The sequence below is a fragment of the Ambystoma mexicanum genome, chromosome 2p, assembly GCF_040938575.1.
Source record: "Ambystoma mexicanum isolate Mex_15411 chromosome 2p, UKY_AmexF1_1, whole genome shotgun sequence".
NCBI classification, from domain to species: domain Eukaryota; kingdom Metazoa; phylum Chordata; class Amphibia; order Caudata; family Ambystomatidae; genus Ambystoma; species Ambystoma mexicanum.
In genome coordinates, this window is record NC_090923.1 from 1,292,456,852 (window position 1) to 1,292,472,842 (window position 15,991).

At 45.7% G+C, this 15,991-nt stretch overlaps 2 protein-coding genes across 4 annotated transcripts in view; one reads left to right on the top strand and one right to left on the bottom strand.

Annotated features, from left to right (window-relative positions):
• The window catches only part of METTL9 (methyltransferase 9, His-X-His N1(pi)-histidine), a 325,352-nt gene that overhangs the window by 229,112 nt on the left and 80,249 nt on the right, over positions 1-15,991 (top strand). The gene's annotated exons all lie outside the window — the stretch shown is intronic.
• Positions 1-15,991, bottom strand: part of IGSF6 (immunoglobulin superfamily member 6) — an 83,533-nt gene that overhangs the window by 35,531 nt on the left and 32,011 nt on the right. For both annotated transcript variants that reach the window (XM_069645618.1, XM_069645619.1), the window contains exons 4-5: positions 4,459-4,515; positions 4,280-4,363 (exon numbers count right to left, since the gene is read on the bottom strand). In XM_069645618.1, coding sequence (XP_069501719.1) covers positions 4,280-4,363; positions 4,459-4,515 — 141 coding nt within the window. The remainder of the gene's footprint in view (positions 1-4,279; positions 4,364-4,458; positions 4,516-15,991) is intronic.

Here is a 15,991-nt window from a genome sequence, read left to right on the forward strand (position 1 = left end):
TATAATACATAGATGTCAGTTTATTTTTTAATTTTCAACAGTTGTCTTATCGTTTTGACTTCCAGAGCTGTAATCTGCTCCTCATAATTTCGTCCCCATAGTTCCACTCCGTAAGTCAAAATAAATAATATTTTAGCCTTATACAAGATTACAATGGTTTGGATATAGTAAGCCCCATGCAGTCCTACATATTTATGTATGGTGCTCACTATCTTTGCAACTTTTTTGATCATTAGATTCCAATGGTCAACCCACTTCAATTACCACTCCTAAATATTTGTCTTGGCTTGTTCCATTTCCCGTTGATCAATAAGTCACTTAAGTTTTCTATGTATTCCACCTGGATGAATCTCCATTATTTCTGTTTTTAAAGTATTGATTTTAAGCCCATTTATTTTTGAAAATTCCTCCAGCATATTTAATTTACTCTGGAGTCCAGCTGGGGTATAATCGAACAAGAGGCGGTCGTCGGCATAACCGAGCCATGATAAATTCAAACTACCATATTTGACCGAAAGTCACCCCTCGGTCCAATGCTTCCTGTAAGTCTGCCATATATAAATTGAATGAGCAGGCTGCTGAAATGCACCCTTGTTTTCTTTCTTTCTTCGTAGGTATGCATTTTGTAGTTCTACCTGACCCGTAAAATCTCACTTTGACACTCGTATTTGTGTATAATAGTGGTATCGTATAGAATAGACCCCTCAGGATCCCCCACATCTGTAATTTGTTCTCATCACAGTGTGAAAAACTGCACTCAAGTCAACAAATGCAACATAGACTAGTAGTTTCCTCCTATACCAAGAGTATGTAATTAGTTCTACGAATGTCAGTATATAAGCCAACGTACGGGCGCCCTTACGAAATCCTGTTTCATTGAAATAACTTGATTTCTGTTGCACCAATCCATAAGATGCAGCAGGAGTATGCTTGCAAAGACTTCGGCTGCAATGCTCAACAAAGCCAACAATCTATAATTGCGATTGTCATTCCCGTTTCCTTTTTTGTTAATTGGGATGATTCTTCCCTCCCTCCCATCCTGCCTCCGGAATCTTAACAGGATTAATAATGGCTTGGAACAACTTAGGCAAAGCCATAGCCCATTTTAAAGGCTCCATTCTAAGCAGGGGATTGCATGTCCCGTCTGGTCCTACCACCTGCAAGGAGTTATTTGAACTATCGTGGTAAATCCAATTATCATTATATCCCACTCCCACATCTCATATACCGTTTGCGGGTACACAGAGTACTCACTCATTTCATCCAAAGTAGAGGTTATATATGATTGCTGCTCCATACCAGCAACTCCATTAATTAACGTGGCAGGACAGTTAACTCTCTGGCATAAATCACTAACTCCAGCCACATCCTCTTCTTTTATTTCTTTGAGATAACCCCCTCAGCCACTTCTTGTATTCTGCCTTCCTCTCTCGTCATGCTTTTCCCAAGTTGGTATTATCATCCCTGTTAGGTAGATTTATTTATTTGCATGCCAAATCTCGTCCACCTGTGAGACGTGGGAAACTTGTGTACCCCTTTTTATACTTTTCCCTTTGAGTCATGTTTTTCCTCCAAGTGTGTATGGCTTCTGTCATTTTTCTGTTGCAGCACACAGCACTTTCTGTGCAGTGTTGCTGGGGAGCGCCTGGGGGGGAGGGGGGGTCCATTTCAATTTTTGTTTTATTCTAGTTGTGAACTCATTTTCCCACGACTCGAGGGATACTTTGTATCATTTCTACATTTTATATTGTGAGATCAGCACACACCACCTTATGTGGAGTGCTGAGGGGGGGTTACACTGTATCCTTTTTATCATTGCTCCTGTAACAATCCTGTTAGTGACAACCATACCTGAATGGCTGTTGGCAGTGAACATGTTCTACCAACTTTGGTGTAACTTTTACACGCAGGCTGTTGTCAAAGCCCTGATAATGCACAGAAGAGCCACCATTCACCCAAAACGGTGGCTGTATTTCATTTTTTCACCATTTCTTGTGTGCTTGTTTTTTCTTGGTCATGCTGCTGCTATGCTGGGTGGTGGAGGTCCTGGTTTGACTTTTGTCTTCGGCTGGAATTCTTTGTGAAGCCTGCCGAGGCTCCTGACTGTCTCTGAGGACAGGAAATGGAGGAGAAGCTGGTCTTTGTCTTCTGGTATGCATGCTCGGAACCAGTTACAACTGGGAGACTGGCTGTCCTGAAAGGACATGTAAAACAAAAAGAGCCCAATCTATGAGCCCTCCTGTCCCATACACACCATTTAAGCCAAAAATGGCTAAAAAGATAAACTTATATTGTTAAGAAAAAATGCAACATTAATACATAAACAGTTTACTATTGAATATTACACGTTCAGCTGTCAAATGAAAAACCAATGTTCATTTTGAAGTTGTGAAGTAAGCACAATGCATTTTGGGGAACAACTCCCCTTCTTCAGGAGCTGAACTGAAAACGCCAAAGAAAAAAACATACCTTTTATCTGTAATTCTTCATGCATACAGGCCATGAATCACCACCACAATAGTTGGAGTAAAACATACCAGCATGCCTTGGGTTCACAAACTAATATACCACATGTGCAGTGCCCAATCTCCAGATTGATAGGACGGTCACATCATTTATAGGTGATTCCCTATCATCCTTGGTCGTGCTTGCAACCCAAGCTTAGACTTTTTGAGCACACATGAGAAAAGTTCTATAGAGAATCAATTAAAGTAAGCATAGTATAGTATTGTTAGAATCGCTTGTGGTTTAGGAATAATTTATTTTCATATTTGAGTACACTGTGACACACTGCTTTTTGGTTGTCTTGAAAGGACAGCCACTCCCCAGTTTCAATGTAGCGTGCTGATTGGTTGGGTTCCTGGATAAAAGGCTGAAATCCTGAGGCACAGACAGTCGACCACTGGAACCAAATCCAAAGTGGTAGAAGAGAAGACACCTGCACCTACTTCCAGTGACTGGATATGTCTGCTGAGTGACCTCTGCTATGCTGACACCATCTTCCATGTGACGGAGAAGCTTTGAAGAGGACAATTCCATCCCTTGGGCTGGTGGGAACCAATTGCCCCATCCCACGACAACCTGCAATCTTCATGGGCTGCAAACCGTCAATATCCTGGGACCTAACATCATCCTGCAGTGCATCGTCTTCCAAAGAACGAATCCTCCCGAAACTTTGGTGCACTCCTTGAGGGCCTCCAGAAGAAAGATTCCACTCCTCAAAACCCCCTCACCAGAGTGCAGTACCTAGCAGGTGAGGCAAATAGACCGGGAAGTAACCGCCCGTCATTTGTGTCTGTGAAAAGGCGCCAAAACCACAGATCTGCGTTGGAGCACGAAGAATCCTTTGCTGGGGGTCTCGACTGCTGCTGTGAAATCCCTTAGAGTCCCTCCTTTCGTCACCATGACTAAGGAAAAGGACACAGCGTCTGCAGTTGCGGCATAGTGAAGGCGCCCAGCTTCATCTTCATTGCACCTAAGGTACTGTGAGACTCCAGGTAATACTTAACTTGAGTCATTCTGCCACTCCTGTGTTGCTGAGGTGGTAATTCATGCGTTTGGGTATTCACCCATACATGTTCGCCCAGGCCTACAGCTGGTGTGCATTCAGAGAGCCTTCTCCAAAGTCCCTGAACCCAACTGTTACTTATTTGCTACTGAAGAGTTCCACAGGAACTCTTCTACAGCTTTTGCCTAGCTTTTTTGGCCTCCAATCTGACTCTGAAAGACTTCAGAACTAGATAGGAATGGACTACTAAAGCAATAGGCTATGCAAAAGGATTGCAAAGTAACTTCCCTTGTGTGGTGTTGCGTCCTAATCTTTCCCTTAAACAACGTATTATAAGCATTATAAAGTGCTTACCTGCTTGTGTTCGAGAGTATTCCTGAAACAGAATAATCTACATGGTTTACTACAAAGTGGTTTTTACTTACCTTGAATTGCATACTGCCGTTCTATAAGTCTTTTTACATTGTGGTTTACTTACCAGAAGTATATTGTTATTGGTTCTACATTGTGTTTTGTAATTCTGAATAGTACTTACCTTTCTGAAGAATTCTCTTTGCCTGTGTGTGTATATATGTAAATGCCAACAAACTCAGCTGAACTCCGCTTTGCTCCACAGCGAGGTCGGGGAAATGAAAGCTCCTCCTGCTGTGTGGCTCAAGACAACAGTAACAAATGAAGGCAGACTCTAATTTAATTTTTTAATTTAAAATGATCCCCATTGTGGCTAGTTCAGGCATACATTTGTGAAAGTTATAAAACACAGATTCTTACCAAGTTATGGTTCTTCTTTGCTCTTCTTTTATCATACAGTTCTTGGGTAATTGCTTGAAAAAATACACGCCTTGTATGACTTCCCTAAAAATAAAAAGTCAAATTAGCATCGTACTTTAATGTGTATCAAGGCATTTTATTTGCTTTGTTTAGAATACAATTCTACGTCAGCTATTTACATTGGAGTCCTCTTGCGTAGTCTCTTCTGTAGACAGTAGGACTTCTTTGGCTTTGTACTGAAAAGTAAAAAGGCATGTTATCATTATTGACTTATTACAGTAAAACAAGTCCATATTACATGATTTGCTTCTTTTGCATCCAAGAAATCCATCAGTGAGCACACATGATTAGACATGTATAACAGTACTGACATTAAGTCCTGTGTGTGTGCGCGCCGAAAGAGTAATTGTTCGTGTTAATGCTTCAAATAATTTGAAATCATGTATCTGCCTACTCCATACTCCTGGGAGTCCTGACTAGAGCTCTTCGCACAGCAAACTTCCTCAATTTGAATGTAGTCGCTGAGCCAGTACACTTGCAGGAGGTGTGACTCCTTCCCTCCCGCAACATGCTGGCTTCCCCTCCCCACAGTCCCTGCCAGTCTATCTTTTGAATGGATTGTGTCCTCCCACGTATTCCTCATCTTACGATAATTATCCTTCCAGGTTCAGATGCTTTGGATTTTTTTTTCCACAGGGGGTGCGGTTTGCCATCTAATCGATGTCCCTCGGGGGCCTCCGTTCGACTGTCTGTCATCAGTATAAATAGTGCATGCAGCACCCGTTGGCTTCAGTACCGTTTTTCCGAGGTAACGCTTCGAAGAGTTATGGCACACTTCGGTTCTTCAGTGAACTTCGTCAGCTATTTTCGATCAATGAAAATGTCTTCACCGTCAGCTCCATCAATGCCTGAGACGGGCCTCAAGAAGTGCAAAGACTGTGGATTGAAGATGTCGGATCACCGACCCCCACTGCATGTGTGTGTAGTGTCTTGGTACCGGTCACCGTATTTCCAACTGTAACGCCTGTCGGGTGATGACCGAAAAGGCTCTGAAGGAGCGTAAAGGTAAATTGCCAGTGGGGAGGTTGCCCCGGGGAGTCCCCTTCAAAGAGCTCAAAAAGGCCGATGAGTTGAGAGATTCGCCTCAATGGAAAAGATCTAAAAGATCTCGATTGAGCAGTCGATCGCGCCATCCTTCTTATTCGAAAACCAATAAACGGCGTCAAAGGTCACCTTTGACCTCTGATTCCTCGGCCAAGGTAATCAAATGTCCAACTAAGTCGGTCTCTCCGGCAAAATGGGATGCGTTTCGTAAAGAAATGCTAAAATCTTCGATAAGGCAGCCCAACCTCCTCGAAGGACCAGCAGAAAGCCCATGCCCCTGTCGATCAGCATCAAGACGGCAAATGGAAGTCGAAAACTTTGAAAACGAGCCATAAACCGGAACAGGATTGAGAAAAATCTCAATCCGACGAGAAATCGAGGGCTTCGACAAGTCAGGAATCCAGTCCATCGATATTTCCTTATAAAAAGCATAAAAAGTCAACAACACCTACGCCTTCACTAACACCATCGGCGTCTAAGACGTCGACGCCAGTCCTGAATTCGACTCTGACAAAATCCACCCCGACTTCGAAGTAGTTGTCGACGATTTTCTCAAAGTTGACAAAGACAATAGTAAACCAGGAAAAGGTTTTCAACCCCTTGCCAAAGACAGACCTAACCACCATTTGCGTTACAATATGACACCCCTAATGTGCCAGAGGAATTCATTTCAGAAGAGTCTAGGCTAAAAGACTTGTATGATAACCTTCAATCAGCTAGTGGTATAGATACCTCTCCTGAACTGGAATTTGGTAAACCAGATCCTACTGACAATGCTGACTCCTCATATAGGAAGCTAATAAGCAAGGTTAGGTTGGAGCAGGCCTACTCCTTCATTTGAGCAGGATGATCTGACAGATATTTTGGGTCATGGTCCCCAAAAAGATTGCATTTTGCCTTTTCATATTGCACTACAAAAAAGGGTCTCAACAAATTGGGAGACACCAGAGACTGCGGCTGCAGTAAATAAACATTTTGCTAAGAAATCTAGGCCATCCAGCAGTGACCCAGAGCACTTAACAAAACATCCAACAGCAGAATGTTTTTTGGTTCAAGCTGCTACATCTACTAATCAATCAGCATATCCCTCCATCCCTCCTGCTAGGGATGATAATAGAGTGGATGCCTGGGCGAGGAAAATATTTACTGCTGGTAGTATTGCGTTAAAGTCAACTAAAGCTTGTACCTTGTCAAGATTTACATTTACCCTGTGGAACTGCGTATCTATGGCAGCTGACCACATCTCGGAAGGTGAAGAAAGAGAGGGCTTTCTGGCTATCATCAAGGATGGTAAGGAGGTAATGGGGGAATGCTTCTAGTCCGGTCTGGATACTGCAGACCGCATTAGCAGATCCATGGCAACTAGCACCTTGTTGCGACGATTTGCGTGTTTGAGAAAGTCTGGATTTACACCAGATGTGCAGTCTAGATGCCTCAATAAGCCCTTTGATGGCTCTAGGCTATTTTGCAGCAAGGCTGCACTGCCATTAGACATCCTCAACACCCCTACTTTGGTTCATCATCATGGAGAGGGAAGTCTTTTCGATTCTACATCTCAATTAGAAGTGGAAGAGGACAAGCCAGTCAAAGAGGGCAGGCAAAATTCTCTCGTGGTGGACTAGGGAGAGGTGCCAAGTCAGCCCAAGCAGCAGCAGGGTTTACCTCAGCCGCCGCCTCAGCTCCTGCCTCAAAACCACTGAGGCCTTGACTCACAAGACCCTGGTGGGAGGCAGACTTACACAGCATCTGAAAGAATGGCAGGGCATTATTTCAGATGCCTAGGCACTGGAAACTGTAGCCCAAGGTTACTGCCTTCCTTTTCAAAAAAGGCCTCCGGATCATCCACTGGGGAAAAACTCTTTCAAAGTTCCGGATCTGCTCCTTGTGCAGGAAATGTTGACCCTGCTAGAGAAAGGTACCTGTGGCGGAAAGGAACAAGGGTTGGTACTCCCCATAGTTTCTAATTCCCAAAAAGGACAGAGGTTTGAGACCCATCTTGGACTTAAGAAACTTGAACAAGTTCTTCAGGAAGGACAAGTTCAAGATGATTACCCTTTCCCAAACCCTTCAGGGTCTCCAACTCCAAGACTGGATGCTGTCATTGGACCTTCAGGATGCTTACTTTCATGTGCCTATCCATCACAAGCACAGAAAGTAGATGAGGTTGGTAGCTGTCGGTTTATCATTATCAGTTTCGAGTTCTGCCATTTGGGCTGACCTCCGCCCCAAGGGTTTTCACTAAGTTAATGGCGGTGGTGGCAGCGAGTCTCAGGAGGGGGGATGAGGGGAGATTTACATCTATCTCTAAATCGACGATTGGCAGATCAGGGCCCGTTCACCCAAACAAGCCCGGGAACAGCTCAGCGTAACCTGCCACTCTCTCCACAGACTGGACTTCTCCCTCACTTACAAGAAGTCCCACATGCTACCATCTCAAAGACTCCAATTTACTGGAGCAGTCCTGGATGCTTCCTCAGGGAAAGCCTCGCCACCCGAGGTGAGAGCTCAACATATTCTGCAGATGATCACCAAATCTCAAAGTGCCCAGCATCTTCGGCCTTCGATTTTTTTTTTTTGCGGTTGCTCTGTCTCATGGCATCCTGCATTTTTCTGATTCCAGAGGCTCATCTCAGAATGAGATCCCTCCAATGGGCTCTCGGGACTAAATGGTCCAAATTCTCAGGTAGAATGTCAGACCACCTGAAAGTTCGGAGCTGAGTCGCCCAAGACCTTCTGTGGTGGACTTGCAAGGACAACATTCTCAAGGGAGAATCTTTTTGGCAGCCATGGCCGGAGATAACTGTAGTCACAGACGCCTCACTCACGGGGTGGGGAGCCCACGCCAATGAGCTGACAATAAGCGGTTGTTGGCCTCCATCGGAGTACAAACTACACATCCACTTTTTGGAGCTGAGGGCAGACTAGTGCTGAAGGCCGTTCTGCCCTCTGTACGGGCAAAGAATGTCCTAATAATGACGGACAACACCGTGGCCATGTACTACTTCAACAGCAGAGGAGGCGTAGGGTCGCTACCACTGTGCAGAGATGCAATGCAGCTCTCGTTCTGGGCAATTCAAGAAGGAATCTCTCTATCTGCAGTTCACCTAGCCGGAGAGGAGAACGCGGCTGCGGATGCTCTGAGCAGGCAGGGCAGAGTCTCCCACAAGTGGGAACTACCTCAGGAAGTCCTTCTAGAGATCTTCACCCTTTGTGGAACCCCGCAAGTGGTTCTGTTCTCGACAAGCGTCAACCGGAAATGCTAACTGTTTTGCTCCAGGGAATATTATCCAAGAGGAGCTCAATGGGACGCGTTTGTAGTGGACTGGGAGTTTCCACTCATGTATGAGTTTCCTCCAGTCCCTGTCATTCCTCATGTGATCAGGAGGTTGAGAAAGTTTGGAAAATCTGTGATCCTAATTGCTCCGGATTGGGCCAGAAGGATGTGGTACCGGGACCTTCTGGACATGTCCAGCTGCCCTCCAATGTGTCTACCACAAAGAGAGGACCTTCTTTCGTGAGAGGAGGGTTGGGTTCTCCTTCCAGAGATCAAGACTCTCAATCTTCACGCATGGTTTCTGAGTGGGCGAGATACAAGGATTGGGACCTCATGGATGCCGTAATGGAGATCTTGCTTTCAGCCAGAAGGCCAGTAATGAAATATTTGTACCGCTGCCGTTGGTAGAAGTTCAGCAGTTGGTGCAGGGATAAGAATGTGGATCCCTTTTTATGTGACACACCTATGGCGCTTTCTTTTTTGTTACATTTGGCGAATCTGGGGCTCCAGATTGGAACAATTAAAGGTTACATGGTGATGCTATCTATTTTCAAGTGCTCTTTAGAGGATTCATATTTTAAAATCCCTCTGATTGTTCAATGCCAAGGGTCTCACTAACGTATTTCCACCAGTCGCATTCAAATTCCCTGCATGGGTTCTACCTGGTGTTAACATTTCTAACGTGCATTCATTTGAAGCTTATACACTCCGTTAGGCAGAATCCTGTGCAGTGCCCTTAGGGATCACTACACACAATTAAGACTACAGGTGGTGATACAAGTTTTACCTTTGGTACAAGCCTGTACTACTATGTCATAGTGGTAGCAGTGGCGGAGCAGCCAGGCTTATCTCAAGAGTATATGAGCGTTAGCAGATATTACACAAAGGGACCACAATTACTGTGACTCAAGCAAACACTGACGCAAGGTTTCAGGTAGAAAAATATAAGTACATTTATTTTTAAACCATTCGTTATAAACACAACACTTCTATTAAACTTCAATAAAAACCACACGTGCAATATACTACAACTAACCAATTCACTTTGTACAGTAAGTCTCAAGGTAAGAACCCTGTGTTGGAATGAACCGTTGTTGGGCACAAAAACACGTTACCACGGATATGAATGCGATCACTTTTTGACAGTTCGGTCTGCTAAACAAACGCGTATCCGTGACATGAAATGCTACCGGGGCAAAAACACACTTAGCACCTTAGATATCCAGAGGGATATGGAGGCAAACATCACAGACAATATTTTGGTTAGGCAGGCAGAATCAAGAAACATTCAGAGACAGGAGTTCTCAGAGGGCTGCAGCCAGGGTCGAAAGACACCAGGGCCAGTTACCGAAGATCACCCGGTCTAACAGTTCACGATTCAACGGAGCCAAAAGTACTTCGATATTGTCAATGTTCGGAAGCAAAAGTTATAAGGAGGGAAGACAAGGTCAAGCCTTGGAAATGAAGAAAGAAGGATTCACCCAGTTTCCTCAACAGAACACAGTACCTTGTTCCAATGGTGCAGCTGTTAGCCTGGCAGTTGTTCCTGTTGGTTTCCCGCAGACCCACGATTCCTGGAGCTTCGTCGAGAAGGGAGGACGTCTGAAGGGGGTCTGCACCACACAGGGATGAGGCCGGCAGCAGCGACACGGAAAAAAAGGTGCACGCCTTAAAAAACAGGAGAGGCCCGTCAGGTGGCTATCCCGACCACTACAGCAGTGTGCAGCGATTTCGACCACAGAAGAGGATCCTCTAGCTGTAGAAGATGAGCTGGTTATCCCCACGGAGCTCAAGGGAAGAAGACTCCGGACTGGATCTTCTCGGAGTCGTTGAAGGGCAGATAGCTCAGGACTGCAGCAGGGCTTCACCGGGATGGGGTAGTTGCAGCAGCTGTCGTTCTTCTCAGTGAACTTTGGGTGATAGTTTTTGACCCCTGGAGCTCTCTCGGCCGGGCTGGGATCCCAAATGACAAGGGGGCACTCCCTTTCCCATTGTCTTGCAATACTACTTGCTTTCACAAAAACTTAATGGCTTTTTAAACATGCTTTTGGGCTTTTCCCCTCGCTGTCGGTCTCCCTCTGCCGGCTTCACTCTCGCCGACTTTTCCACTGTACAGTTCATGTATTAACTTTTCACCATGCAGGATTCACTTCCCCTAGCTTTCGCAATCATCTGCTGGTCAAAGACTTTCGACGATACAGAGGATTTTACAAGACCCCTGTATGACCACTTTGACCTCTTTTCACCTCCTCCTGAGGGCTTCTGGTTATGGTAGTCTTTCTACCTTCGGGTAATCGTACAGTTTCCTGCCTGAGCACCCACATTGTGCCAGCCTCCTCTGTCGCTGGTTTTCCCCCTCTTTAGCTTCTCTTTGGCTACTTTTCGTTTCTTATCGGTTCTCCCCTCAACTCACCAGCTGTGATGAACCGCTTGCCTTTCTTTATCCTTGGAGTTCCAGTGGCGACTGACTTCTAGCCCAAGAAACCGGCCTTTTATGCAAAAAAAACCCATTCACGCAGCCTGGCTGTCAATCACCCAGCAGGGGGGTTGTCCATCCCGGACAACTACCCTGGCCAATCATGACAAAGTGTGACTTGGGTTTCCTAGGATACCCTGTGCAGGGGGTGACTACACCCCTCCTTCACATTCAGCCCATCTAGACACCCAGGCGCAATGAGGAGGGCTTCTGGGCAGAAGCCCGCCAAAAGACAGTGAACAAAGAAGGCAAACCTAGTTTGCCGCAAAAAGTAAAACACAAGAAGGATTTTAACAAAAAGAAATGGCGAATAAACCCAACCGGAGCCAAAAGAAAGACTATTTGGTCAAGCGGGTGTATGTTCGAGGCTAATATAATAGCCAAGAACAGTACCACGTTTATCTAATAGTTACTTTTAGATTACTTTCAGTAGACCCTATCAGCTGTACCCGACACTCAGCAGTAAAACACATAGTAATATCAACTGGAAAATATACTTTTCTGATCTAGTCAAACACAGATTCTAGGAACAGTATAAATGTTACGCTCACCTGGTATCCACAGGGACGCCACCCAGCCGGGTTACTCGCTGGTATGCTTCTCAGCTTTGCCCTGATGTGGTTTGCGGGGAAGGTTCTGCCTGAAAATACAGTAGGACTGTGTTCAAGACTGACCGACTGGGGTAAGTATCCTCCCTCCACCCCCGTATGCTTTCAGTCCCTCTGGCGCCCTCTCCTCACCTTGTGGTAGAATTAGGCGTGCTCTCCATCCTGCCTTCTTTGCAGGGGCGCGTTGTCTTTCATGGGCGAGTGCGGTCCAGTTACTTCACTGACGCCGGCCCGTTTGATATTGTTCACATAGGTCTTATTGCTGTTCTTTAGTTTTGTTGCTATCCTGCATGCCTTTCTTTGTTTAAAATGTCTTTTTTCTCCCTTAGGTATGCCGAGCTTCAGCGCGGCGAACTGGCTCGGTTGAGCCCTGCTGGTAAATGATGGCGCATTAAGAGCGCTATGATGCGGTAAGTAAGCGCCATGCGCAGCGCTGCAAAGTCTTGCCTTTGCTAACCTATGTTTTCCTTCCTTGTAGGTCGCTGTGTTCTTCAGCGCGAGTGGAATGTCCGGAGTGGCGCCAGCCGAAAGGCGACCAGCCAGGTAGCCCTTTTGAGCAGTTCGTAACTTGTAAATGTCTCTACAGCTTTCTTTAATGTTGCCTCTATCTTCCTTTTTCAGGTCGTTCTGTCTAGGAGGCGTGCAGATTCGAGGAAGCTGTTCTCAGTAGCTGCGAGTGTTTAAAGATGAAGACTGCAGGTAAGATGATGCTGCTGCTAATGATGTTCCTTTTGTCTCCTTGCAGGTTCTGCTTCTCCGAGGTTCGAGGGAATAGCTGGACACAGTGAGCGTCACGTTGCAAGCTGCAAAGTAACACGTTCTGCGGTCAGGGTGTGGTTTATATAGCCCAGGTAAAATAGTGCCAGGGAAAGTAGTTCCAGGCCTGCCACACCCAAAACACTAGACCGCATAGCTTGGTTCTTAGGGAACCAAACTATGTGGATGCCTCCATGTTGGCTGACAATACAATAAAGTAGTTCCCAAGCACATTGTTGTTCATGGTGTATGAGTCTGGCGCCATAGGCGCCAGGACTGGCCCTATGAGGGCTTTTGAAGAGGATGCCAGGGTCTAGAGGCCCGAGGCCTGAATCCACCTGGCCAATGGATTTGCCAGAGGGGGTTTTGGGCGAGGGTCGTGACAATAAAGCTATAACTCTCTTTCTAAGACAGACCAGGGAAAGCAAAACCCAGTGACACTTTATGAATGACTGTTATTCTAGGTAGGTAAAATCTAAGACAGACCTATTCTGGACAGGCTAATAACAAGTCAGGGGAAGCAAGACCCAGTTGGGAGACACTCATACGTTTATCCTAACATAAATAATAAAGTGAAACCAACAGAATTACTTTGGGGGAAGAGGCACAACCAATTCACAGGAGTAACTTAACCTTATCTATACTTTTCAGAATAGTGCAACATATTCATAGTAAGAACTTTTGTAACTGTACACTCTGAGTTAGTTACCAACCAACTTCTTTTGCTAGTGAGTAACTTTTGAACATGTTATCTCTTTTCTAGGCAAAAGGCCCAATCCTTTAAAAGACTTTCCTTTATTCTTGGAGTATGAGTATTCTCAGTGGCAGAAGCGGGGTCACTAGGGTCTAGTGTCCAACAGGCAGTGTCAGGATAGGTTATTAAGTAGCAAAAGTCAGAGTTCCAAAGGAAGACTGTTCAAACAGGTGAGTATTTTACTTTAGAGTTAGTGGATGGTCCAGGGGCTTCACGGAAGACACCCTAGGAGGATTCCAACAGTGGGCCTGGGTGCACTGTACAAGAGGCCTCCCAATCACAGTAAAATCCCAAAACTACACAGGAATCACTTAAGGTAAGTACATACCAAAGCCAGCACAGTACCTCAGCACAGAAGATGATTTTGCCGCAGGAGAATCTCAGGATCTGCAGCCAAAAACCTGGTCGGTGTATTCCTTGTCGTGGTGACTGAGAACAGGACTTTGGAAGGGACTTTGCAGCAAGGATCAACGGGGAAGGCTCTAGGCAAGGTTTTCGTCGCGGGTGGATGTGGCTCTGCGGATTTGTCGCCTGTTCAGGAGCACAGAAGAAGACAGACTGTTGCCTGACGGATACTCGTCATTACAAAGTTCCAGTACTCTGGTGAGGGGACTTTTCCAACTTGATTTGCGTCTCTGGAGATCCAGCAGGATGTCCACGAGGTTTCCGTGAAATTCAGAATTCGGAACATTGTGCACTGCACAATGGCTCGAGGTCCCAAGGTATTGGGGTATTGCCGCCCCGCAAAGTCGCAGCACAGCGGCTCAAAATGCAGGTCTTGAGTCTATTGGGCCTCCCGGGTTCTTGGTCGGGGTCGCCATTTTCGGAGTTCACAGTTTGATTGGAAGGCAGGGCTACAGCAGGCTCTGGTTACACAGCAGGCTTGCCGTTGCTGGAAATCATCTCGGCCGCTTTTCCTTCATCATCCTCTTCGGTTTTTGTTCCAGTGGTCGGCTACCTCTTCAGCTTCCTGGTTCGGACTTTTATGCAGAAACCCAGCCAATCAAATAGCCTTGCAACATTCAAACTTGGGGGGTTGGCAATCCTTCAAGGACAGCCAGCCTTCCAGTTTGAACTGGAATCTCATACTTGGGCTGGAAGACAAAGGGCTGCAGAGTTTTGGACTCCTCCCTCGCTTCCTGCCTTCACAGACACTCTGGAGCCCGGGCGGGGAGTCCACAGGACCTCCGCCGAAGGCAAAAATCGCACAAAGTAATTTCCCTCCCTGGATGTTAGTGGAAGGAACAAGAAAGGACAAGGAACACTAAAATGGATTTAAAAAAGCGGGACCATTTTGCCTTTATGCAAACAGCCCGCAGTAAAGATGCACCGAATTGATAAAAAGGTTCACTGCCACCAGCCATTAAAGTTAAGCTTGTCCTTGTAACATAAATGTTAGTTAAAATCAGAAAGGAGATACTCTGTATCTCCCCAGCACTCCGAAGGAGGTGGAGATGTGGGGGTTGCTGGTCTCACCTAATAAAATGTAAAAAGGATCCAAAGATTCTTCTACCCATGGGAACTGTAGTTCTCGCAAGGTTAGCCAGAGAAAGTTAAAAGGGAGCCCCTAGGGCAACCCAGCAACAATAGGCACTTATTGCTAAAAAGTTGTCGGAGGATAACTTTTAAAAGACACTATGGAGAGTCTAGAAAATGACACCAATAAAAAGAGTAAAAGATTCTGTGAATGGGGAAAAAGGTTCCCACGCAGAAAGGTATAGCGAAAAATAATCCACCATTAATTATCATTACTATGAAAATCTTGCATAACAGGCTGTTTGCAAAAACACAAGCTTCTTTATGGATACTTTCAATGGCTCTTTCCATAAAAGGGGCTACTCGGTCTAGACACAGTTGTCAGACCACATGGTCCACCCATTACAGATCAGGCAACGGAAACCCCTATGCACTTTGTTTTCCATCAACAATTGTCCACTGCTGTCCGTTGACAGTGAAACGTGCTTCTTTCATCAGTGTTGCTCTTTTCCAACGCTTTACTGTGGCTTAGTTGGCCACCATGCGATTTTCTACCCTTTCAGTGGCATTCTGGCTCTTGACACTAGCTTTGTTCAATACTGGGTTTCTCGTTTCATACCCTTCTTGGTATTCTCTTAGCTTTGCCAACACTTGATTCTCAAACAATTCATTCCATGGTACCTGCTGCTCGCATCACCTTGCTTTCATTCTATTCACAAGTATTCATATCTTGCTTTTGCTTGTGTGGCATTCAAAAGTGTTCATAATGTCTTTCAACTTGTTCGGTATTCAAAAACACCTGATTTAGCATTCACAAGTGTTTGCAACAATGTTCAGTTAGTTCGATATTCAATATTTGTTACTTTCATGTCCCCGCAGCGCCCCGGTATAAGTGTTCTCTGTTTACGCTCACCGGCTTTTATATGCCAGCTCCCACCGGTCCTCGTTCTGCTTTCAGCTTCCAATTCCTCCGCTCTTACATTGCCGAGGTCTGAGAGAATACTGCCCGCTTTGCTGGAGGCCCACGGCAACTGAGTACTTTGGCGCACCAAAGCTCCTGATGCTTGCGCCTGACAGGTTTGCAGGGCTTCCAGACCCTCTCACAGCCAGCATTTGCCGCTACCTCCATATCCTCTGCTCGACACAGCTTCCAGCACCCGTGTTTCCTGCTCCTGCCTCTCCAGTCCGCCTCTTTCGAGCCGGCTTGAAATGCTGTGCTGCCTGCATTTTTATATCCATTAGGAATGTTCAATGACCATGTGTG